General features: G+C 45.6%; 1 protein-coding gene across 2 annotated transcripts in view; it reads left to right on the top strand.

Moving 5' to 3' along the window:
- Window positions 1-26,907, top strand: part of Tmtc1 (transmembrane and tetratricopeptide repeat containing 1) — a 241,028-nt gene that overhangs the window by 191,907 nt on the left and 22,214 nt on the right. Inside the window, exons 8-9 of one of the 2 annotated variants that reach the window (XM_023716045.1) lie at window positions 3,248-3,391; window positions 22,544-22,652. In XM_023716045.1, the coding sequence (XP_023571813.1) occupies window positions 3,248-3,391; window positions 22,544-22,652 (253 nt within the window). The remainder of the gene's footprint in view (window positions 1-3,247; window positions 3,392-22,543; window positions 22,653-26,907) is intronic. The other variant, XM_023716051.1, reaches the window with a different exon arrangement.

Raw genomic sequence — 26,907 nt, 5'->3', positions numbered from 1 at the left:
AAGGGAAGGGAAGGGGAAAAGAAGAAAAAAACCCTACAAACCCTGAAATACTCAAACAGATGTCATAATAGACAAAAGTATAAATTACCCTGTACTTGAAAAAAAAAATTCTCTTCAGTTCATAACAGCTAATGTAGACATCAGAACCTGGTCTGTATAAATCTTCTCCAGATGGAAAAAATAAGCTTCCTCAATCCCTAGAACTAATTTGACAGCAGTACACAGTTTCTCCAAAATAAATTTTGAAAATTCAACTCATTGAAATAAAATAAATTTCTGTGAAATAATTCCATAAATTTAATTTTCATATAAATGAAGAGTAAGACTTTGAGAGGGAAAATCTAGAGATGATTCACAGTGGTCTTTTAAAAAACAGGCCTGAAATATAACCACTCTGGTCCTGCTCAGTGAGTCCTCCTGAGGTTTTGGGGAGTGACAGAATCCCCAGCAGAACTTTTGTAACTTGTATCTGCAGAAGGAGGGCAAGAGGAACTTTGCTCAGTCTGACAGGAGCAGCGTGGCACCACGACATGGTTAAATATTCATCTTTCCAACAGAAAATTCCCCTCCTGGGCATTGTGGAGCTGTGTTAAACCCAACCTAATCCAAACCTGGGTTTATTTAAAAAGTAAATCTCAGAATAAATTTTGTCCTTGCACAGTTCTGCAGTGAATAGTTGAAAAGCTGGCTTTCAGAAAATGTTTACATCTACATAAAATTTGCACACACTGTTCCTGACCTGGTTGCTAAGAGTCCTTTTAATGAAATTCAGCATGATTTCATAAATAACGCAACAGTTGTCTGTGATGAGATAAACTAATTAGAGCACGCCAGCAAGACTTCCTACCAGCGAACAACACCTACAGCTTCCTGAGCAGAGGCTGTGGTTGACAGAGGAGTCAGCAGGTCTCTGTGCCCCTCTCAGATGTGCAGCCCTCTCCTGCAGAGCCTTTTGCAGCTGCAGACTGCCCCCCTGGGTGCAAGGCACACTCAGGCCTCTTCTCTCTCAGTGCTTTTTGCCTATGTCCGCTGCCCCCTCTCCCACCTTGCTCTAGGCATGGAGAGTTCAGTGCAGGCTCAGGTTGTTTCTGACTGGAAGGTGTCCTTTCTGCAGTGAGCCCTGATGTCCGCAGTGCTCCTTCAGATGAAGGGTCCTGGGTGAGCACAGAGACTGGGGAGCTGGGCTGAGCAGCAGCTGGCAAGGACCTGCCCAGCTGCTTGGCAGAGAAGGCAGCACCTTCCCTCAGCGTGTGGTTTCCCACCTTGGGGGCCTCCTGTGCAGGTCTGCCTGTCCTCCCATGCTTGGCCTTGTAGACTCTAGAGCCTAAGTACTGTGGGGAAGAAGAAATCTTAAGCAGCTACCTCTTCTGAGACCAAGGAGAGCACGGCTCCCAGACACGCTTCCTATCGGTGCTGGCGCTGGAGCCTCTTGAGACTTGCAGGGATTGCATTTCCGGCAGACACCTCCTCTCTGCTCTGGCTGCAAGCATCATCCTGAGCCCCCCAGGACCTTCCTGTGAGCATGGTGTGATGGACGGCACACTGGCCCCCCTCACCTTTCCTATGGCTGTCATCTTCTCTGATTTAGTCTCTGATAGTTGACACCGAGCACCAGTCCCAGCAACTGCAGTGCTAGGTGTCTAGGGGCTGCTTTGACGATGCTGAAATTGCCCACAAATGGACAGACAGCATATGGGCTAGCCCTACCTGCTTGGTTTTGCCTGAAAACCTGTAAATATCTTTCTCCTAACAGTCCCCAAAGCCACCATGGCTAGAAAAGACTTTCTAGCTTTGAGAGGATGAATCTGAAATGATTCTGTCCCTGGTCATCTCAGAGAAGCCTTCCAAAATGTCTCCTAGGATCCTGTCAGAGACCTTGGTTCTGTTCCATGCAGGAGCAGGGGGCGGAGGTCACAAAACAGGAAACTCTGGGGTAAGCAAAAATATAAAAGCAGCATAGTCTGTCTTCCTTGGCCTTTCAATTTAAGAACCAGTCTGTCCCCAAATTAAAATGACCTTCTTTCAAGGTCAGAACAGGGAGGCCAGCGTGGCATTTGATTGTCAAGAAGCGTGACAGGTCCAGCTTCTATTTTTATTACATGGGTATTATCTTGGCTCGCCCGCGTTCAGAGCCAGCTCACTCCACGGGCTTGCTCAGGGACAGTCTGCTGTTGACAGAGATGGAGCCACCCGCTAGACTGCTAAATTTGTCCTCCCAAATGTGTCAGGAACAATGAGTTATGTAGCTGTGCTGGTTTAGGTTCTGTTCAGTTTTGAAGTAAAGAAGTAAATGGATTCCTTTCCCTCTTAATCAGCATAAATTTGGTTACTTACTGTCCCCCATGCTCCTTTATGCTTGTCTTTAGAATATTAGGAACTGCTTTGAATTTCATTATGCATTAGGTTTTTTTTTTGTTTTGTTTTTTTCTGGTACCAGGGATTGAACTCAGGATCTTGTGCTTGCCAGGCAAGCACTTATTCTACTGAGCTATCTCCCCAACTCATTTTTTTATTTTTGAGTGTCTTAAGTTTTCAAGGTTTTTATTCCAAAAACTGTACTAAGCCAGGTGGAACCAAATTAGGTTCAGTGTCCAGTGTGACCTCTTCTTGGAACCGAAGGATTTCCAAACTTTGGGAGAATGAATTATTCATTTAAACTCATCCTCTTCCCTATTAGACAGTGTTTCCCAGAGTCTTTTCGGAAATACTAGTTCTGGGAGGTGTTAACAGATTGAAGGGAAGTGAAAAAGAAATCAAGGAGAAAAAGAAAAAAGGAAAGAAGGGAGGAAGGGAGAGAAGGAGGGAGGGAGGAAGGAAGAAAGAAAGAAAGAAAGAAAGAAAGCCAGCCAGCCAGCCAGCCCAGCCAGCCAAGGTGGAGAGCCACTTTGGGGTGCTTTATTTTGATGGGGACGTGTTATACATCTTGTCTCAGATCCTGTCTCAGCCATGGCAGGCTGCCTTTGTGAGCCCTCCACTTAGAAACCCACCACCACGGAGGCCAAGAAGAATTTATCACAGAAGTTAAAAAGTAATTGGAGACCCTGAAGGACAAAATTTACTTAATCCTGGCAGATTTACTATTACTTATTTTTGCTGTATTTAGGAGTTACTTATTTGTACCTCTGCATCTCAAGTATGTGCCTTTTGCTTTGTGCTGTAGAAACAGCTGACCATTAAGATGTGACACAAGCCATTCCAGGGAGGGAAGAATGCACTGTTCTGTGGCTCACCACTCCCCATCTCTCAGGTTGTACCCGCGCCATGCCAGTGCCCTGAACAACCTGGGAACACTGACGAAAGATGCGGCGGAGGCGAAGCGCTACTACCAGAGGGCCCTGCAGCTCCATCCGCAGCACAGCCGCGCACTCTTCAACCTCGGGAACCTCCTGAAGTAAGTGGGCCATCACCCTGAGCAGGTGGCCACCAGTCCAACAAACCCTTCCCTTCTCCTCACTCTTTTCAGTGTCCGGTGTGACCTCTTCCTGGAGCCGAAGGATTTCCAAACTTTGGGAGAATGAATTACTCATCTAAACTCATCCTTTTCCCTATTAGACAGTGTTTCCCAGAGTCTTTTCGGAAATACTAGTTCTGGGAGGTGTTCACAGATTGTAAGGGGTAGGAATGGGAAAGGCTTATAGGATCAGGTCAACTTAGATGTGATGTGCTGGGTTGAGCAGGCATGGTTCCTTTATTGCAAGAAGCGAATGGACCTTGTGAAATTTCAAGAAGGAAACCATGAGACTCAGCATCTCCCAGTCTGTCTCCTTCCCTGCCCTCCCTTCCCCTTCCTCCCTCTCTCCTTCATTCTTTTATTTCTCTGTCCCTATCTCTCTGTCTCTCTCCCCCTACCTACTATCTGGCATTTTTCATTACAAATGTTTCATAATATACTTTGGGAAAAGCAGTGTTCCCTAAAGATGTAAGCAGATGCATAAGCACACTCATCCCTGGTTTGTAGTGCAGATAAGAAGCAAAGGGAAGCTGCGGGGATGAGCCCTGGGATGAGTAGTGGTGACTCTGGCCTCTAGTCCTGGACTGAGCTCTTGAGTATAACCCGGGCTCACATTTCATTCACTGCACTGATGAAGGTGGACAGTGCTTGGTGTTGCCACCAAGACTAAAGGAAAGGTTTACTGCCTTTTGATGAATCTGACCTGTAGGCTCCTTGCTGGTTGTCATGGTAATGGCAGAACAGTGGTGGTGGCTATAGAACTTAAGGTCAAAACTTACCAAACAATTTAAAACATTGAAAATGGACATTTAAAAGATGAAAATGACTTGGAACAGACAGTAATGATGTATTTGTCTGTCTTGTCAGAATGCTGACAGTCCACACACTCACTGTTGTTCTCCATTTCTAAACTTGGAGGGCACGTGTGGCCACCTCCCTTGATAGTTTCCTGTGTCTTTAATCTCCTACTTCACAGGGTGTCCTCACTGTGGCTATAGCTCAGTAAGCTGCCTCTTCTTTTCCTTGTTGTCTGCTCTTGCACATACTCACATGAGCATTGATCCTTCTTACTAATTTGAATGGTAGTGCGCATTTTATTTAACCTCATTTCAACAGAAGCATTTAGGCAAGTTAGTCACAGAATAATCTTATGTCCTATGAGCTGACAGGTACCATCTTAGGTCTGGAGCTTTATGTTTAAGACTGGCTTTGTCCATATGCTCAAATATAGCTGAAGAAACACTACTCAGTACAGTAAATAAATAAAGTATAAACAGCTAAACAGGCTTCTTTTTTCAAGTTAGTTGACATTGGCAAGAGTGATAGAAACTTGATAATGGTGAAAACCAACAGGGGATAAAGAATACTCAGCGGGGTCAGAAAAAGTCAGCTTAGTGCTGTTCGCATGCTCCCTTAGAAACAGTAACAAGTCAAAGATGAGAGGAAGCGAGTTCCATTACCAAGGAAGGCTGGATCCGGTGGATGCGACACTTTGTTCTGCTCTGATGCTTTCCCTGAGTGCTGCTTTATGTGTAAGCCAAAGGACTCATATTTTAAAGTCACCATTGTATCTGGATGTTCTACTAGTGGCAAAATAATGGAAAGGCTGGATAAAACCTTTTCAATGTCTTTTTGGGTACCCAGATTCCATACCACTGGCTTTAAACATCATACTGATGAGTACCACCCCCCACCAAGAATATGGAAGGAGGACTTCACTGCAAGAGTACATTTCTCATTAGGAATGCAGTTCCATAGTTACAGCCCCAGTGCTGTGCAGAAAGCAGCTCTGCTTGGGCGTCCTGGCTGAGATTCTCTCCAGTGTCACCTTGCACGATCTGCGCAAGTTTCACAAATACCTTTGTTTGGATGATACTCTCCACACTGCATAGGGAAAGAGAGGAAACAGCAGTCCTAATAACTGCCATGTAAAAGTCACCCTTTATACCCTCTGCTCATTCACATCATACTACAGAACACAGTATCCTAGTGCGGGTCAATCAGAGAACCCGAGATGCAAGTGACAGGAATCATTAGTATTTGTGTGACCTTCCAGTCTGCACAGAAGTGGCATGTGTATAAGGTGTAAAACTCATCTCCAGGGCTCCTTCAGGGAGCTCCTGTGACCTTGGCTCAGGCTGGGGCTGACCTGCGCTGAGCTCCTGACCTTGCACACCTCGTCCTGTTCACTTTCCGCTACCATGCTGCCCGATCCAGGAGTCACTTCATTTTGACTATCTGGTTGCATGTGATTTGGTTGGAGGGGGTTCTGGGGACTGAGCCCAGGGCTTTTACCCCGAACAACATCCCCAGCCCTTTTCTTTTCTTTTTTTTTTTTTTTAACTCTGTGACACTATTTCACTGACTACATTGTTAAGTGGTCTGGGCTGGAATTTGCAAACATGTTGGTTTAGTCTCTCTATGTGCTGGGATTGTAGGCAAGCATCTCCATGCCAAGCAGCTGTATGATTGTTTTTTGGGAGAAAACCAGCATAGCTTTCTCTGCAGGAACAATAAAGGTGGTTTACAGTATGCTGAGGTTGTACTGCAAAGTGAAAGAGAGAGTGACCCAGGAGACAGAAGAGCCACTCTACATTTAGATAACTCTGAGTTTTGCTTCTACTTACTAAGTTTCTGAGCCAGTAGCCATGATCAAAAGCAAGAAAAATAAGGGCCGGGGAGATGGCTCAGTAGAATAAGTGCTTCCCTGGCAAGCACAAGGGCCTGAGTTTAATTCCCGGTGCTGACAAAAATTAGAAAAATAAAGAATATTTTTAAATGTGGTTGAGTTAATGTTTTGGTATTTTATGATATGTACCCTGGAGCTGGGGAGATAGATCAGCAGTGTAACCACCTGCCTGTTACGATTTATACCCTGTTTCTCTTTCAAGTTAACTTTATTAGTTATTAAAATTTTATACTTTTTAAAGATGTGCTCTTGTATGTGATGTACAACTGAGTCTTCGTTCTGAGAACTCACGTCAGCTCTAGATTTGAGCAGTTTCAGTTTGGTCACCTCTGAGAGGGGAGAACTGTCATTGTCCCAGTTTATAAATGATGACATGCAGATTGACAGAAGATGAGCAGTGTGGCGGTGCCTTGGGGAGTGAGGAGGAGATGGGACAGGCAGCCAGAGCCGGCTGGGCTGAGCGTTCCGGCCCGAGCCCCGGACTCTGCCGCCCTCAGAGCTGAGCGACAGCTGAAGCAGCACTGTCCTTTAGAGGCGCAGTGAGCACGGGGCATGGAATTGGAAACATGAAGGTGTGGTGTAAATTGAAATAACATTTTATTTAACCCAGTATTAGAAATTATTACTTTAAAAATGATTACTTTAATATGTAATACTAGTTTTAAATAATCTTTAAAATTAACAAAGTTAAAAATATTGATGAGATGGTATATATTCTTTTTATACCAGAGCTTTGAAATCTAGAGTGTGTTTCCCTCTCTCAGCCTCACTCAGACTGGCCACATTTCTAATGACCATTAGCCTGGTCTGGCTCACTGTTGCTGCTTTGGTAGCACAGATATTTGTGAATAGCCTTGACTTGAACAGAAATGTAAGCCTCTGTCTAGGCCAGGAACTCCAAGGTGACAATACTGTCAGTGCGTCCAGCAGTGTGACAGCAGCTCACTTGGATTCCTGGAATTATAGGACAGAGAGCTTTGACCCATTCACCTGGTGCTCTCTGGGTGGCCCTGTCCCTGTTTGTGCATCACGTGGGCCTGTGCAGTCTGTCTGTCCTCGTGTGCAGCACAATTGCCTGAGAGAGGTGGACAGGAATAGCTTTCCCCACCAGCATTTTTTAATTTCAATTAATTTTCATGGCCTTCGCATAGAAACTAAAATGTAAAGAAGAAACAAGGGAGAAAAAGAAAGAAAATAAGTATGATTAGCATAAACTGTATGGCTAAACAGAGGAAGTCCTTGGGGCTCAAGAGAACACGGAATTTTACAGCTCAGGGTACGGGGACATTTCTGTGGTTACTTCAACAGCTGCTAGAGTTAGAGCTGCCTACAGCAGTGAGTCCTGCTGCCTCACCACCACAGGGCCCTCCCTCTCACATCACGGACAGAAGAGTGTCACAGAAAGCCACAGATCAAGCCTCAAGTGGAGTGGAATGCCCAGTAATTGAACTGTATGGATGAACTGGGTAACAGCAAATGTTTTCTTTTGTCAGATTCCTTAGAAAAGTTTAATTTCAAAAAAAAATATTAGAGCACAAAAAAAGTTTAATTTCAAAAAAAAATATTAGAGCACAAAAGAGCAATCATTATCTGTATGACAGATTTTTTTTGTTTTTTTGGGTGGAACTGGGGATCGATCTCAGGCCCTTGCGCTTGCCAGGGAAGCGCTTATTCCACTGAGCCATCTCCCCAGCCTGTATGGCAGATTTAAGTGTTGGGGATGCATTGCCTTGTAGCACTCACGTTAGACACCTGAGCTTTGATGTCGTGAACAGGAGCTTTAGACAATCAGGTAGGAGTTCTCTCCTTTTCTGCCTTCGGAGTGTTTCCTGGAGAGCACTGAACACCAGTCCTGTGGCAAAGAAATGCAATGCCCCGCTCCTGATGTGAGTCCATTTGTAGGACTGCGTCGCTGCAGGGGAGCCTTTCCCCAAAGGGTGACCCTCCTGTGAGTCCTAGTGAACTGGGGAGAAGGTGGAAACTGAGGTCCTGAGAAGTGCAGGGCCACACAGACAGCCACTGTTTATTCTGTCTTTCACATTACTCCGCAGATGAGACAGAGCAGCCCCACCTCAGTGTGGGTGCATGCCCACTCCCACCCCGTGGGGCCCTGCTCGTAGTTGGGTTGCTGCCAACTGCACTCATCTCTGGTCCCAGCCCTGTTACACCTTCTCCCTGCACCTTTGTCCCACTCACGCTCGTCTCTCCAGGTCTCCTCCTCCCAGCTCCTTTCACACCCAGCTCAGTGTCTCACCACACTGCCTCTCTGTCCTCTCCTGCCATCTCACAGCTGCTGCCCACCCGCCCTCTGTCAGCATCAGAACAGTGGACACAGTGCAGTGGCTTTCCTGCTTTCCACCCTGTGTACCATCCTTAGGGACGGTAGTGATTGTACCTGTCACCCACAGCTTCAACCTGCCCCTCTCCCAGGCTGTGCTAAGCATCCCCAGTGTGCCTACCACTGACCTCATTTTCTGGGACCCAAGACCCAACCAGTCTTCTGCCTGTCCTTCACTGTCGTTGCTGCTGGGCCTTGGGGGAAGTGATAATGACCTGCTGTTCTTAGCTTTTCTCTGTGCTCAGTTGTCTTTCTCAAGGACATAGCGTGGGTAGTCTTCTATGATGACGCAGTTGTCTTACTCCTCAGATGTGCTGGCCTGCTCCTGGCTGTTAGAATCTCTGTTCTCTGACCCTGGGTTCCTAATAAGTGATTTCATCTTGGTTGCATCTGATGTGCTTCAGCAGTGCACATGACACAAGCTTCAACTCTTTGACTGCCTTGAGGGTCATTTCATTCCCTGATGAGGCCAACCTAAGATACCTCCTTGTCTGCATTTTGCTTTACTTGTCAGACTATCTCAACTTCTTTAGAACCATCTCCCTTGAAAAGGAATCTTTTTTCCTAATCATTCTCGCTCCCCACTGAAGTGCTACAGAATAATATTTGTTAGATAAGGTTGAGCTTGAAGTCACCATGATGCCTAAGATTGTTCCTCAGCATTACCACTCCATCCAAAAGTCAGCATTCGCTCCTGTGGGAAAATCCTCCCTGGACCATCATCCAGTCTGTCAGGTGATGAAGAAGAAAGCGCACAGTTGAATGGGATCACAGAACCCTATAGAGAACCCTGTGAACAAAACCTAAATGAGGGGTAAGCTACTTAGGACATTCATCACTCGTGGCCAGGCTTGATGTCACCTGTGTCCCTGCCCTGCATTTTTTGTCACCACAGCTGGATGTTCTCACTCAGTTAACTGCGTTATCCATTCTGTTACAGATTTTCATTGCTGAGTTGAGTTCATCGTAATGTGCTGCATCATGTTTATCTCTATTCCATGGGTGGATACTTGATTTGTTAATAGGTTGTGGCTGTTGTGACTGTTCATTCTCTTACTCATTTTTCTTGGGTGCATAACACGGAAGCAGAATTAGGATTTAATAATTTCTTTGATATTTTAAGAAATCACCAAATAGTTCTCCAGGGATGTTTTCACTCCATTACGGGTGGTGAGAGCACTGCTGCTCCACATCCTGTTTGCCTCTGGAGGTGTTGCTCTTGTATACTCAGCTGCTAATGCAGTTGTTGGTGTAACATCCAGCCAAGCGTGTCTCTCGTGCCCACTGCTCCATGGGGCACTCTCTCATCTACAGGCCCCGCTCCCCTAGAAGGTCTCTGCAGGTACAGCCAGTCCGCCAAGTCCTCCCACTCAGCAGCTCACGAGGATGGTGCACCACAGCCCTGCTCCAGGGCCACACTCCAGCTCTTTGCTAGGACTGCTCAGGAGAGCATGACCCTATTGACCTCTGACTTATGAAGTCTTTGCTTCACTGCTGTTCTGTGGTGCATTGTTTAGTTCCTCTGCACCCAGGACTTACTCTTTTCATTCTCCCTGTGGCTTCAGGGGCACCCCTGAGAAGGTCACTTAATGTCTAGCACGTGTACACACACACTCCAGACATCAGGACTTGCCATCATCCTGCCACTCTCCTCCTCGGTTTCCAGCCTTCTGTCCATATAGGCGAAATCCTAATCTGCCAAACAACATTTACTTAGGCTATTACCAAGATTTTATGTTATTTGCCTTTTATCACCTTATAGCCAGTATCTGTCCAAAATTGAATGATCTAGGAAATGATCAGTCTATTTTCCTACTTCCCCAAGATTGGGGAGTTATTTGTTATAAACAGATTGCTAATTCTGAAACTATTTTTTGTGGCTGTCTCTTCTCCTCTACCGTACTCATCTGTACCAGGACTGCTAATGCATTGCTGAAACTGCTGTGGCAGATTTAAATCCATAGCATAGCTTGCAGGAATGGCATCCTTTCCTCCTTTCCTGTAACAGACACAGAAAGTGCTACTGTGTCCATAAGGCTGCTCTATACAGGCAGAACTGTGGTGAAAGCCAGCCACAAGGAACCTCATTTGGTTTATATTCTCCCGAGGAGGTTGGAATGTTACCATTTTCCTCTCCTGCTTCAATATTTCCAGCAAAAGAAAAACAAGGGAGCCAGCTCATTTTTCACATACAACAATTTGTCCTGAAAATCCTCTCCCATCCCTTCCCTACCCTCATCTGCCCTGCATTCACTTGCAGTCTGATCCCCTCAACCTCCTGTACTGTGGAGTGGCTTAGGTAACTTGAGATGAATACTGAAGAAGGAACAACTGATTTAAAGTAGAAGACTGCTGAGGATCGTCAGTGATAGTTTCCTTTTGACATATCATCTCACTTTAGGGTACCAAGCACCTTGGCTGTTTGGCTGGGCCCAGCAGGAAATCCACTTTCTCTTGTGCAAAATCTAATCTCAGGATAAAGGTTGCTGGAGGTGATCTAAAGATTTTGAGTCTCAGAATGTCTGATGTAGACCAGGAAGAGATGAAGGACCAAGGAGGAGTATATGTGTTGCCCATGTTTCCTGGGCCTGTGTATGCCTGCAGCCTTCAGGGCCTGCCCCAAGAAGCCTGTGGGGAAGGGGGCTGGCCTTTAGGACTTTGTGCTCTTGGTGTGGCTCCTTACCAATTTTGCCCACCTCCTATATTCCTATCTTCCACAAACAGGTCCCAGTCCCTAGCCTCAAGCTCTCTTGCCATGCCACTTGTCTGTGGAGGACCACCTGGGCAACTCTCCTTGAAAGAAGAACAGTTGTCTCCATTTTGGCTGGACCTGACTCTATCAATGTATTAATAGTTACAGAGCTGGCGAGGACTTTTTGTTATCTTTTCAATTGGCTTTAAGCAGTGCATTTTGTGCTAGCCGAGGTGCTGGTGGTAGGCTGTGAAGACGGCACATGTATTTCCCTGATAACCCACACCTGCTGCTCTTTAACATGAGCTAGGTTGAGACAGGACAAAGAGCCAATGTTCCGGGTGTTGGCTGGGATCAAGCCTTGAGATAGAGGCTGTGACTTCCTGGGGCTTGAAAGATTACCCATCAGAGATGAAGCGCCAAAACATTAGGTACTATCTCAATAGTATAATGCAAATTTCTTTTTCTGCTTACACTTCTCTCTGCATATCACAGAGGTAAATGCAGGCCTCCTACCTAGACCAGCTCACAGCACTCACTTACTTCCTGCAATTCTGTCATTCATCCTTAAGCCACTCCTCCTTCATGACTGAGCAAAACCCAGGTTCAGCCCTGGGTTGAGGCCTTTGTCCTGGATAGCCATCACCATGGCTGGACTTAGGACCCCCTTGGCTCCCTATAACTATAAATATGCCGTAGTGTCTTTATTCTCATCATGGGTTGCATGGAAGTGATAGAATGGAATTAGCTTGATGGGATTCTAATAACTTATCCTTGGGATTAGAAATATGAACTTCCTGGACCAAGATGAGGGCCAGAAATGGTTTCCTCATTTGTCCACTGGGCAGCAAGATAAATGTATTGGTCACTTTTCCATTGGTGAGACACAATGCCCAACACCTGCACCTTTGAGTAGGAAAAGTATATTGTGACTCATGGTTTCAGAGTGTTCAGTCAGTGGTTGCTGGCTCCAGGGCAGAAGTAGGCTTGGAGAAAAGGTCTGGTGAAGAAGAGCTGCTCGACCCATCGTAGCCAGCAGTCAGAAGGGGGAGGCAGGAGGGAAGAGAATACACCTCCTATGTCATGCCTTTAGTGACCACCTTCTCTGACAGGCCCTGCTGTTTAGCTCGACAGTGGATTCACAGTTCAGTCACCTTCCAAGCCCATGAGGCATTGAGGGAAAGTTTAGATCTAGACCATCACAGCAGGGCTCTATGCTGTTAGCTGGCCTGAACACCTACTACTCATGTCTCTTGGGCCCCATCTAGGGCAGTTGGAAGACAGATACCATCGTATTCCCACAAGACAGGAATTAGCTGGGAGAGGGCTGTGTGCCATTCAACTCTGCCATGGGGCTCCTCAGCCCGCATCTCCTTTTGTCCATGCTCTTAACACACTGCCTGAGTGCTCTGCTCGGACTAACAGCTGGCAGAATGCAGTGAGCTTGAGTGTCCGCTCTGCTGTGTATGAGTATAGGTTTAGGGGAGCAGATTTGTCTAGTAGTCCCTCCAAATTTTGTATACCTAGTGGAGTAACGACATCCTTCATAAGGGTTAGGGAGATAGCCCAGTGGCATAAGTGGCTGCCTGGCAAGTGCAAGGTCCTGAGCTCGATCCCCAGGCACCCAATAAAGATAATATTGAACTGTTATTATTTATAACCCAAGGACATAATTTCTCACTTCCATTTGGAAGCTCAGCTCCTTGGTATACAGTCAGTAGTGATACAGAGTTAGTTCAAGTCACTGTTCAGCTTTGGGCAATAATCAACTTCTCCAAGACTCAGGTTCCTACTCCTTAAAACCAGGGGTGGAATGTACTGGTCCCACAGAGCCCTGCAGGAGCAGGGTTCTTTTGCTGTCTGTGGCCACAGGTTTCTAGCATCCTTATGGAACTGTGAGCGGAAGACCATCAGGGAGGACCTTGGGTATTTGCTATCAGAGTCAGGATTTGTGTTGTTGCCACCACACGCTTTTCTGACAGGTGGGCAGTGAGACCTGTGGCTGCACGGTGGGAAGGGGAGGAGCAGGCTGGGCCCATGCTTCCTGCTCTGGGCCAGGCTGAGGAGCACACTGCACAGGTCCCCTGACTCCATCGTCACAGCTGCCTGGAGGGCAAAGGCTCATGTGCTCCTTTCACAGCCCAGGCGGGAGGCTTCCAACAGTGAAGCCCTGAAGCCAAGGCATTGGCTCAGGGAAGGCGCTAGCCAGCCTGACCTGGCACCAGGGATCACCACAGTGGCCCTTCCTCTGTGGGGGATGCATCCTGGCTGCGCTCAGTTGTCTCCTGCACTTTGTTTTCCAGCACTCAGTTTGGAGCATTGTTCTGATGATCTCCTCAGTTACAGAGAGGGTTTGGTGTATTTGAGTGGGGGCTTTGCAATGAAGCTGACTTTCCACTGCGAACCGACACTGCTTAGGGGCTGCTTTTGAGCTTTGAAGCCCTGCTGGCTTAGGACTAGCTCTGCCCACCTCCTCTGTGCCCCGGTGACACAGCACTGGCTCCACATGTGCAGGAGCAAGGCCACCTGTGTGTGGGCATCTGGCTGCTGGGTGCAGAACAGACAATAAAGACAACTGTTCCAAAGGAGTGAGGGAGAAGACCCAGGACAAGCTTTTCCTGGGGACACACTCTGTGCCAGCCCCTGGACCTGGACCTGGACCTGGACCTAGACAGACCAGAACTCCCCGTCTCTCCATTCCATCCTCAGACGCCCAGCCTGATGCAGGGGAGCCTTCTTCCTTGTTTAGCTTCCACGATCCTATTCCACTGAATCTCCCAGTGATCGGGCAAATCCCATGCAAGACCACAGTGGGCATAGTCATCTGAGGGAAGCTGGAGAAGGTATGTGGGACAGGGGACATGCTCTGCTCTCCGAAATTTAGCTAACAGAAATGTGATTCTGAATTTAAGAAAAAAGGCCTTTTTATTTTTCTAGCATATAGTATGAATGTGTCCTCCTAATTCTTGTGTCTGAGTGCTGTAAAACGTTAAGCAGAGAAGTCAGGTGAACCTCAGTAAATAAGGCACTGTCTGCCCATTGCATTACCCAAGACATACTCAGTGAACTTGAATATAGAGCTACACAGCCTGTATCCAACTTGCTTCTCTTTCTGCATAGGAATAAAAGTAGAGCTGTAGGAAATGCATGCCTAGAAAAGATCATCCAGTCAGCTGTTTACAACTTGACTTTCATGATTTAGTTCTTTAGAAGAGCTGGTAAAGCCTGTCTGCCAAGGAAAAAAGAAAACACCACACGCATTTGTGAGAAACATCATCTTTCGATTCTGAAACAACATGATGACAAAACACCCAGTGAAGGAAGAGTCCTTGACAGGGCTGCTGGACACTCTGGCTCACACTGGCCACTGGTAGGGGGAGATTTGATAGCTGCCAAGTAGATCAGCAAACCCACTTGTCTCTGTTAGTGACATTTCCCAGTTTTTCCCCAAATGTCAGTACTTTTTTAAAGCAAGCATCTGTTTTCAGTTTAAATGAATGTGTCATGAGATTTTAGAAGGCAATGAAGAAAGTTTAATAAATGAACAAACTTCACAGGTCCTTAATTACTGAATGAAAATGTGACAGGGCTTTATTTGCTTTTGCTAAATATGTCATTGAACAGAACCAGGAGAAGGAGAGGGTGCGAATATCTCTACTTACCATGGGAGGAACATCCCACCACATTCGGGAAGCAGGGCTCCCTGTGAACCTGGGCTCCCTTGCGCATTTGGAATAGGATGTAATTTCTGATTCATGTTTCTTTTATGAATCCAGTGGTGGTTGTGATTGATTCCTTTTGAAAATTCTTTGGAAAGAGCTTAAAAGAATTTTGTACCCCCTTGCCTCACAGAGTGACAAGGTTTCTATTACCTGATGAAGGGTGCCGTGTGGGTGTCACAGGCTGCACAAAGGGTGACACAACCAGGCACCTAAATCACAGCCACCTCTGCTGGTTACGGTCTCCCCAGTGCCACACTTCCTCAGTCCCCAGCCCGCCGCCCCATGCTCTTGTTGGGCACAGGTGTCTGCAGGGAGGCAGAGCCACCCACAGGGACCGTTCTCTGCAGCCCAGCCTGGCACAGGAAAGCCTTCTTCTTCACTGTTTAGCTTTCACGACCCTATTATGCTGAACTTCCCGGTGATCAGGGAAATCCCACACAAGTCCTTGCAGCGTAAAAACCATGCTGGAAAGAATCATCTGAGGGCCTTACGAGGAATGTTTATTCTGCCAGGGTGAGTGGGGTTATGTTGGAGCTGTAATCTCAGCTACTCGAGGGACTGAGACACGAGGATACCGAGTTCCAGGCTAACCTTTGCAACATACGGAAACCCTGTCTCAATTTAAAAAGCACTGGTGATGTAGCTCAATGGAAGAGCATTTGTCTAGTGTGTATGGAGCCCTAGGGTCAATCTCCACCACGGAAGAAAAAAACGAAAACTATATTTCCTGGGCTCCACTCAAGAGCTACTGAAGCTTCAGAGGCCTGGAATCCTACATTTTACACACTGCCTAGGGGTTTTTAAGCACCATCATCTCAGAAAGGGAGAGATAAAGACAGTGTTTTAGCCTGTGGAGAACAGCAGTTGCTCATGCAGTAGCTGTCCTTGGCAGACAGAAAAAGGGAGAGCACTGAGGAGTGAGGTACCGTGGACACAGCAGCTGCCCTGTCCCTGCCTTCTGTCCACTGGCTCCAGCAGCTTCTGCTGAGGGATTTGTGGAAGAAGCCACAGAAGACTGAGTGTTGCCCTAGTTTCAGAGGGGCTTCACGGTGTTTGTGTCCTGTTCATTTGCAGCTCACAGACTGCATGTGTGCTGATGCTGGATTTTTATCCATTTACTCTGAAGTTGTGGGCTAGTTAAGTCAGGCTTTTTCTGAATAACTCAGAGACACCAACACCTGTGAACATAGTAACCTATGTGACAGACTTGATTAGTTCAGAGGAAAATTTTATGGTAATATTTTTCATCTTCAATTCTACCTGTCACTTAGGTCAGAATAGCTCACAAGGAGATCCCATGCAGATGGGCTGGTGTAGGTACGGGCTTCTGGCCCCCTAAATTACTCACCAGAGAGCCAAAGTGAGCACAGAAGGAAGTTTTAATACTTTCTGACACCGGCTCCAGGCTGAGCCATTCAGTTGAGTGTGCAGGTAATTTCTGTTATTCAGAGATTTTGCAGTGCTGGTCTGAAGTGTTCTGCCTCTCTCGTGAGGCTCACCCCTCTAGCATGAAAGGCACTGCTTCACACTTGCGTGCTGGCATAGGAAGAGGCTCAGAAGCCCCTGGGGTTTCCCAGCCTGCCTCTCCCTAGTCAGCAGTCACTCCCACGAGGTGCGGGTCTTCTCTTCGAGGGCCTCCTCACCACTGCTTCCTGTAATGTGAGGCACCAGGGGCTTCGGTCAGATAGTTCTTGGTGTTATTTTACATTTTATTATAGTGCTGCTAATAATGCAAGTTGTGGTAGTGAGGATCTGTGGCAGTGGCACACAAAGAAAAATCACTCTGACAGCTAACAAATCTTTTTCTGTGTAGTTTAACATGAAGTGGTATGTTACTTGAGAAAATTTCAACATTTCCACATTCTCCTTTATTTTGAAAATTAAGAAAGGAGACTATAGTATTCTATGGGTGATTGTAGACACATTAAACGAATTGGTAAAAGCAAAATACGTACAGTACTCCCTCCCATGAGCCTCAGGCACAGGAAGGTCAACCCTGTGCTTCCAAGCTTTTGAATTTCTTTTCACTCCTCAACAGTGCCTCCCAAGAAGTAGGGCCCGGTAACTGGGTGCCATCCTTGGGATTCCACATTGGCTGTGGGCTGTTTCTTCCTTCCAATCGCTTCTATAATAGTGAAAGAGTATAGAGACACAAATATGAAATGCTTACTTATATTATTCTTCCCCGTCAAATTTTATGTGAATATCAAGAAACTCACTTAAGGTGGGGGAGGTGGCGAGATAGCTCAGTGGTCTAAAGCCGCCTTCTTCTGCAAGCTTAGGCAGGCGCGGGGGACCATGGCTTGCTCCCTGGCACCACATGCTGTGCCAGCCCAGCCCTCAGGGCAGGCTGAGCTGCCCACCCTCCCAAAAAATAAATAAATAAAAACTCATTTATTTACATGGATCTAGAAATAAAGAAAATGATAAAAGCATGCTTTTTCAAAAAAGTTGTAATTAATTTTCATTATCTTAACCAAGTGCAGTCATTGAATTTGTACTATATATATACAGAGTGTGGTGCTAGTCTCTAGGTCTTAAAAAACGGTAAAAGGGTTGAGCCGCTGCCCATGAAGGGGCCCAACCTGGTGATGGTCCCAGAGCATATTCGGGAGGTTTCAGAGAGTGAGCCCAACAGTAGCCGCTGGTGTACAGATGGGCTCGAAGTTCTCACCTGGCATCTTGTGGTCAGAGTACCTGTGCTGTGGGGTGACCCACTTGAGGTGTCTAAATCTCAATTTGTAACTTGGGTTGGGATAGTAGTTACTGGTATTATTGTATGGAGCTCACAGTAATTATGCCTACCTCATAACGCATAATGAGCATTAAGCATAGATAGCGCTTCTCACGGTGCGTGAGAGTCATGCACCTGGGGCTGTGTGCATGCTGCCCCAGCTGGAGGGCGGACCTGCCCCCAAGGAGGTGGTACGGAGTACTCTTCACTGTTGGCCAGAGCCTGCAGGGAGAGAGCCCAGCCCCTCAAAGTGTGAACAAAGGAGAGCAAAAGGCAGCTGGCCCGGGGGCCAGACAGTGCCACGGGAGGGCAGCTCCCTACCACTGTGTGTTTAGGTGGAGACGCACACACAGTACACATAGACACAGAGAGTTGTGGGCATAAAATTAACAACAGACACACACAGAGTTCCTTGTTCAACATGCTGAGGACCACAAGTGTTTCAGAAATGCAAGGTTGTCAGATTTTATATTATTTGCATAGATTTTACTGATTGAACATCTCTAATGTAGAAATGCAAACTGCTAACTGCTCTGAAATCTAAAACTCTGAAAAATATTCAAAGAGGTTAAGATTTTGGATCATTTTGGATTTCAGACTTTCAGATTTAGAAACCCTTGACCTATATGTATATAGATACAGACTCACAGACATGCCTATACAGTATAGTTTTGTCTAGTTGTGCTATGCATGTAGGAGTTCTGATGAGGAAATTGTGCTCTGAGATGGGCGAGTCAGAAGAGCCATTAAAAGGCGTGGCCGGAGGAGTGAGGAGGAGGCGGCCCTCGGCTGGGTCATGGTGAGAGTGCCCAGGGAGCACGCCGGCCCAGGGTAAGCCTTCCTCCTGATTGGTTTCTGGATAAATCAGTTTCTATTGCTCTAAATCAAGAAGGTTGGATTCAGCTATGATTCTGAAGTCTGGATGGTCATTATATAAAGAGCTTCCTGTTAAGAGTTCTAACCTGAATTAAAAACAATCTCAAGCTGGGCTTGTAGTGCAGGCCTGCATCCTGCTGGGATGCTGAGGTGGTAGGATTGCAAATGTGAGCCCAGCCTACTGACCTAGCAAGACTCTGTCTTAAAATTTAAAAATGAGAAGTAGACTGGGGATGTAGCTCAATGCAAAGACTTTTTGGATTCATTCCCCACTAGTGAGGGGAAAAAGCAATCCCAAGTGATTTTGAAGTGCAGTAGAGAGGATCAGTGGAACAGATGGCCTCCCAGGCTCTGCAAAACCCAGAGCCAAACTGTAAACCAGAGACTAAGAGTCCGTTTGTAGAGAGTCGAGCATTAGTGAAGATACCTATGGATGGGAATATATTGAAAGTGAAGCTCTAGAAAAATTTCAAGTGTCCACGTGTAGTAAAAGGAAAAGCAACTAAAAGCACATGTGTGAAGTAATAAGCAAAACAAGATAAGATGTACTCTAGTAGTCCAGTGAGATTGTAGGAATCTTGCCCCAGTTTAAACTTCATCAGAGGAATATGTGTCACAGTGTGTGTCTGAAAAGGGTTGCTACTAAAATCAGATGCAGTCGGAAATGAAATTCAGTCCTCATGTGATAAGTACGTTGTTAAATAAAGTAAGGAAGTTTCCATTTAGATGAATTTGTCTGCCGTAATTACTGTGTCAAACCACACCCATCCCCTCAGCTCCCTCCAAATGGTGTACCAGAGACTGCTAAAAAAAAAAAAAAAAAAAAAAAAAAAAAACCCTTCTGCATTTTCAAAACACCAAAATGCTCACTTACCAGTCATGTGGGCTTTTGTTTAAAAAGCACTGTGAAGTACCCATCAGTCTGGTGCATAGGGAGTCTCAGGATCCTGGGCTGAGCAAGCGTCACCCTCGCTCTGTTTTGCAGACACTTTTAAAATTTTCGTAGATTGAGCCTCAGGAAGTATCCTCTGCCTGGCCAACACTGATTGTGTGATGCCATTGTCCCCCTGGGGTTTCTGGAGATGCCATTTGCATGCAGAATCTGAGCTTCCCTGTGAGGTTAACCTGTCCGGATGTGTCCTGTGAATGTTAATGGACAGCCTCAGGTATTTATATTCATAATACTGTGTTGTGGCAATTAAGTTCATTGGATTAGAAAAGAAAAGGTCTAGGTTTACATTCTAACTGGTGTAACTTATGACAAATGAATAGCATAAATCATTACGGTCAAATTGTTATTTGATTGTCCTCTGCTCATCTTGAACAACATCCAACTAAAGTATGTCCTGGGGAACTTACTTTCCAGCCTAATTCCCAAAGTCTCTGTTGTTCTTTGCATTCTAGTAGGATTTCCAAGTTAGTCTTATCAGTAAAGATTTATGAATTCAAGGAAGAGTTCTACTAATCAGCAAATCAGTGGTTGCATCACCAGAATTTTTAAAAATACATTTTCACCTTAAAAACATATTAATAGGGCCGGCCAGATAGCTCAGTGGACTAAAGCACCTGCTTAGGCAGAGCCAGGTTTTGGTCCCCAGTGTGCCATGCCAGGCCCACCCCCAGGGCGTGCTGAGATGGCGATTGAGACTGGCTGGGCATGGTGGTGTGCACCTCTAATCCCAGTGCTTGGGAGGCTGAAAACAGGAGGATCACTACGAGTCCAATCTGTGTAGTGAGACCCTGTAACAAATACATTAAAAAAATTTTTAATTAAAAAATAAAAACATATTAATGGAAGAATTACTTTAAGGTATGTATCAGGGGCTGGGGATTTGACTCAGCTGTAGAGCACTTACCTAGCAAGCTAGAAGCCCTGGGTTCAGTCCTCAGTACCAAAAACAAAAAATAAACGTCCTCTAAAGAAAAATTCAACCAGAAAAAAATGCAGTAAAATCAAGGTATGATTTAGAATAAAAGCTGAATATATGTAAACATAGCATGCTTCCATGAGTTTCACAGACACATTTAAAATTTTTGTTGATTGAGTAAATTTAACAAGAAAGCTATAACACAAATTTATTATATTACAATGTGACCTTAAAGCTGCATACCACTTAACCCACTTAACATATGTTAAACCTCTGATTTTTAAAGTTATGAGGAGCCTATTTGGAGTTAGTTAGATCCTAATAAGAAGAGAGTGTGGAAGCCATCTCCACTAGGAAATAACTACACCTGACCCATAATAGACAAGATAAATGTTTACCAAATTGAACCCTTAAGTCTGAGGTCTTGTTGGAATCCCTATGGTGGGATAGGAACTCCTTCCTCCAGGTGAAATCGACTAGGAGCAGGCTATTTGCAACACTTAGGAGCTCAGGTGGGAGTCAGTATTAGATTTGCCTCTACGTACCCTTACCATACAGTAACTGGACCTACAGGGGGTGCCAGGAGCTACACTCAGCTGCCTTTGATAATCCATGAGTGGTTCTGCTGGAATCTCAGTGCCTGTACAGATTGCCTGGGAATTGTTGAGAAATTCAGGGTCTGGGGCCACAGGCCTGTGACAGTATTTCAGACCAGCTTTCTCACAATGCTGGTGGTGCTGGCCAGGGTCTCATATACAGCCTCTGGCTCTCCGAGGTGTCCCGCACAGGTCAGAAGGAGTAGGTACATTTCAGGGGAAGCTCACATGGCTCCTCTGAACCCACATTTTCTCTTTAGAAAAATGAGTGTAATAATAAAACAACAATACCTACCATGCGAGATTGTGAGAATGGCATTAATAATGTTATGGGGAAGTTTATGAGAACATATGATGCATACTCATTGCTAAGTCATGATAGTAAAAAAAACAGCATGTGGCCTACATTGGTACCAGTGAAGATGGGGAGGAGGCAGTTCGACTGGGTGCCAGCTCTACTTCTGGGCTTCTATTCTTCTCCACCCACCTACCCACCCCTGGACATTTGTAATATTTAGGATTTTACAAGAATCAGCAGAAAAATTACTGTGGTTAAAAGTAATTTGTAAGGGGCTGACCAAATAGCTCAGTGGATTAAAGCATCTGCTTAAGCAGACACAGGGGCCAGGAGTTCGATCCCCAGGCCTGCCCTGCAGGCCCCACCCTCGGGGGTGTGCTGAGAGGCGATTGAGACTGGGCGTGGTGTCACACACTTGTAATTCCAGCACTTGGGAGGCTGTGAACAGGAGGATCACTAGGAGTCTGATCTACGCAGTGGGACCCTGTAAACCTGTCCTAAAATAAAAAAATTTAAAAAAAGTAATTTTTAGCTTCAGAGACATTGACTCGAGGATAATGAGCAGATCTTTCCTATAGTGCTGTCCAAAAGAGCATCCACTCAGGTCTTGATTCTCTGAGTGGAAGAGAATCACCAGGAGAAGCCTCAAATGAGGAAAACAGAACCAACTCTGATGTTCAGTAAGAGCTCATTATTGTTTGCCTGCTCTCAGTCATGGTGTTTTCTAATTCATAAATCATGCATGAAAATGTTCTCCTTTAGACATAGAACTACAGATTATCCTGGCAGTCAGACCTGGCTTGGCCCTAGGTAGCAGCTCAGCCACCGTTAGGAAACCAGCTTGTAGTAATACAGTCAGAAAGAGCACAGATACTCCTTGTGAACATGCTCTAGTGCCACCAGAGCGTGGCCCAAAATTGTTTCCTGAAGGCCGTTTCCTGTTAACAGACTTGCAAACTATTAGGTAAAACTCTCAAAAGGTGCATAACAGACTGGGGATTTAGCTCAGTAGGAGAATACTTATTTCCTAGTATGCACAAGGCCCGGGCTCTGTCTCCAGGAAGACAAAAAGGTACATGGCAAGAAACAAAAGGTAGAAACTCAGTTCAAAACCTGCAGCATCAGCTCCAGGCATGGTCTAGTTTAACTCATCTGCAGTATAATCCAGAACTAGCTATCCAATCATTGCTTGAGAAAAGGAGTTTTTAAAGTCTAATAAGAGGATTTAAACTAAGTGTTAATAAAAGTTGTTCCCCCATGACCCCCCCATTACCTGTAGGTCCCAGGAGAAGAAAGAAGAAGCTGTTGCCCTGCTGAAGGAGTCCATCAAATACGGCCCAGAATTTGCCGATGCATACTCCAGTTTAGCTTCATTATTGGCTGAGCAGGTAATTGTTCCCATTTAATTTAATACAGCAATTTTAAATGTTCCTTATGAATATACATTAATGTCACACAGAGTTTTGTATTGAAGATTTGGCCAATGATTGTAAGTTTGTAGTGAACTTCTAACCTTTATGTCAGTTTCCTTGACAAGCATTAGAACCCTTGTTCCCTCCCTCTGGTATTCCTTGTGTGGTGAAGGTAGCCTTCTCTGGACCACAGTGGTGTGTGACGTGTCCCTGGTACATTCTCTGTCCCTCTGAGAAGGAGTTTGTCAAGAATAACACATGGCATTTGCCACTTTCCTTGCTAGTTACCTGTCACATTTTCCTGGTGGATCACTTAGGGGCTAAGGCCTATGAACTTAATATGGAGCTAATTATTGGCAGTCGTGAGGCTCTAGTGGCATCGTGCCTGTGTGAAACAGCAGGCTTGCAGGCTGAGCCCTCAGAGGACATTTTGCAAGGCAAAGGCAGAGGTGTGTTCTGAACCCCTTTCTTGTTACTCATCTAAACAACTTGATACCACCTTTGAGAGCTCCGGACATGTCCCCCTGGCTACAGTAGAACAAATGTAGCTCATTCTCTCTACATAATGATGCCCTTTGGTTAACAGACGTAAATTCCTTGGTAGACCTTTGATTCTGCTCTCACAAAGTTGCCAGGTTGTCTTTAAAATCCAACCCAACAGCTTTCAAGAAATCTTGCACCAACCATTCCCTCACTTCAGCATAGGAAAGATTTGATACTGCCTTGGGTGACTTAGGGTGCAAATTACATTCAAAAATTCTGGACCCTCCACCAAGAAGCAAAGTTCAGACAGTGTGAGTGATAAATATCATAACTTTGTGTTCGGACTTTAACACAGTAATCCTTGATCACTTGCAGAGGAGTCCAGGGTCTCCCTTGCTCAAAGCCTTGATAAGAGATGGCAGTCTTTGCATGCTTCTTATAACCTCGTTGTATCTCTAGATTACTTGTAATATCTAATCCAAGGTAAATACTGTGAAGATTATTATATAAGAAATAAATACAAGAAAAACATTTATTGCAGACATAATATTTTTCCTGAGTATTTTTGATCTATGGCCTGCTGAATCCGTGGGTGAGGAAACCACAGATACAAATGCATCTGACTGGCCAGTGGGGTAGGTTGACGTGGGGAAAGCCCTCATCTGTAGCAGATTGGGGTTTTGTTGTTGTTGTTGTTTGTTTGTTTGTTTTTGATTTTTGATTTGTTTGTGTGCTTGTTTGTGTTTTGGTACTAGGGTTTGAACCAAGAGCCTTCTCACTGAGCTATGGTCCCAGGCCAGTTTTCCTTTTTGTGTCTGAGGTAGAGTCTTACTAAATCATTAAGGTACCCAAGCTGAGCTTAAACTTTGGATCCTCCTGCCTCAGTCTCCTTGTGTGCTGGGAGTACAGATACACTACTGTGCCCAGGTTTTTGCATATGATCATGTTCTCCAGGATACACTGGCATCTTTGGCTACCCTGTGGAAGTGGGCACAGGCAGGTTTCCTGAGGAAGAGACTGTCTCTACCACCACCACTGCCTCTCCTGCAGTCCTGGCTCCTTCCTATACCGCCCACCCCCCTGCCTGGCTGGGGGCCCCACAGGCTCCTCTCTCCTCACTGTTCCTCCACCACACACTTCACCTCAACAGCTGGTCCCTGACATGTCATGGGGCTTCTCTGATGGTCCTTTATGAGGACCTCCCCTTTCCTACCTCCTCTTTCCTGCTGCCTGATTTCCTTGTTACCTTCACTGAGCACATGCATCTCGGCCACGCTGACCTCCTCACACCCATCTTGCTGATGAGGTGACAGCCTTTATCCAAGACTAAGTGTAGCAACGGAGACAGAAGAACACACAGCCCCATTCCAGTGCAGGATCCAGTCCTAGTATGACGGACACAAGAGCCTGGCCGCGCTTCTGTGAGCCTGGCTGCATCTCATCAGGGCCGACCCTGGCTCCCCAGGACTGGGAGGAGAATCCACATGGGAATGTAGCTGTTGTCACCACCTCACCACCACCAGCCACCACTGAGGGGCAAGGCCCACCACATCAGTTGTCACTCAGTGACTGCTGGTGAGGACTTGGGGGCTCCGCTGTGCTTAAGATGTAGGAAAGGTGAAGCTTCAGAAGGATAAGGGGTTCTGTTCTGTTCTAACCCCATGGGTGAGGGGTCCTGCGATTGCTAGAGGAACCGTGTGCCCTCCATCTCCCTCTGCTCACCCTAGCTGCAGCCCCCTGGACCGCACTTTGCTTCTCTCTGTGCGTGGTCTCACCCTGAACTATTTCCACAGTGATTGATTTTGTTTGGTTCATGGTCTATATTTTTGAAAACCACTCCAATTTCATTGTGGAATTGTGAGCTATGAGGAATTAAACAAAGCATTGTATTAATAGTTAGCAGCCCTCAACTCACAGAATGAGTCCTTGTCCTCTTAAGGAAAATCACCTGTATTGAGTGGCAGTCTCACTACATCAGTGGGGAATTCTTCCCAAAGGGGTGCGTGTGTGTGTGTGTGTGTGTGTGTGTGTGTGTGTGTGTGCACTCTTCTGTCTTCCTTGCTATTGCCCCTTCTATGTCTCTCCCCTGCCTTCCAGCTTTCTTCCACCTCCCTGTTCATGGTGAATTGTTTTTCCAAAGAGCTTCATTTATGGGAATCCTTGACATGCAAATCTCATCACATTTTCATGTCTTCAATTAATAGCTTCCATTAAAATTTAAATAATGGGGCCGGGGAGATAGCTCAGTGGAATAAGCCCTTGCCTGGCAAGCGCAAGGACCTGAGTTCAATCCCTGATTCTGAAAAAAAAAAAAAATTAAATATTATGTTGACTTTTGAGGCTTCAAATTTAATCTCCCACCTACCAGTTCAAATTTAAGGAAGCCAGCCTGGTCTTCATGACCTGCTCCCTGTCATGGCTAGCACAGCTCACTGTGTGGGGCGGGCTACAGACAGCAGCTCCGGATTTCCCCTGCTCTGGGATTTGGTGTAGGGGCCCTGGCTTGCCACCACTCTCCACGGTACATAGTAGCACAGACTTAGGCCAGGTGGCCAGCGCCTCTCTGGGCCTCAGTTTTCAAATCTAAAAGTTAATAAATATTCTGACTTAACCTTCATGTAGCTAATGACTCATTTTTTAAAAACAGGGTCTTTCCATGTAGTTCAGAGTAGGCTTGAGTTCATTATGTAGCCCAGGAAGGCTTCGAACTCATCGCAGTCCTCCTGCTTCAGCCTCCTGAGTGTTGAGATTACAGGTATGTGTCATTAAGGCTATAATATTTTAAATGTACCTAAAACTGTCTTCTTGAACAGCATCTACGTTCTAATGAATGTTTTAATAAGTAACTCAGGGCTGTGTTATAGTTAGTGCTATCGTTTGTATACAACTAAAATATTAATGTGCTAATATTACAAAAGTAATTTGCCTTAACAAATATCTCAAAGTTTCAGTTGTATTCCTTTTCTAAATTAATGAACCCTAAGCTAATGAAAAGTTAATACTTTAAAAACTGATGCAAATGTTTAGTGAATTTGAAATTTTTAGTCCATCCTTCATGGATTAAAGTATCTTTGAATTCATTTGGACTATCAACAAATTTTATGACCACTGGAAGCTTTTTTCTTGTCATGACAAGTTACTTGCAGCTAAGGCAGAAGCAAACACAGGCTTTGTGTAGAAATTTTAAAAGCACAGCGTAGATACATTTTCCTCAGTTATTTTTAAGAAGCATCAGGTGGAGTGTTTAAAATTGATTTCCTGATAAGCCTGAACCATGGTGGGCACTGATGTAAAGCTACTGCAGCTCACACCGGAAGCTGTAAACAGTTGTTAAGGAAAAAACTACAAAAAACAGGTTGAGCCCCCCAGGCTTTCTGACAGGCAGAGGTCACGTCTTTGGCAATCTTTGCTATACTAGATGTGAATATAAAATGCTGTGTGATCTACCTGAGACTCCAGTGGAAAGCTTGGAGGCTTTTCCTTCCCTGTGCTCCTTGGGGAGATTGGCTTTACCACGCAGGGACATGCAGCCTCAGCGTAACCCGGGCCTCCCTCGGCCTGCGAACCTGTCTTCACATCTGCAATTCCTTCGTGCAGAAAGAACGCTTCACGAGCAGAGGCCAGCCACAGAGAAGTGGGTAGAGGGAATCCAGCGGACTTAACATTCTTTGGTAACAAAGGAGTCTGTTTCTTGGTGGCACTGCATTACCTAGCAGCGTCGCAGCATTTCAGCTCGCCGAGTTGTGAA

This window comes from Octodon degus, unplaced genomic scaffold (assembly GCF_000260255.1).
Source record: "Octodon degus isolate 3935 unplaced genomic scaffold, OctDeg1.0 scaffold00004, whole genome shotgun sequence".
Lineage (NCBI taxonomy): Eukaryota > Metazoa > Chordata > Mammalia > Rodentia > Octodontidae > Octodon > Octodon degus.
This window is presented reverse-complemented; position numbering and strand designations above follow the sequence as displayed.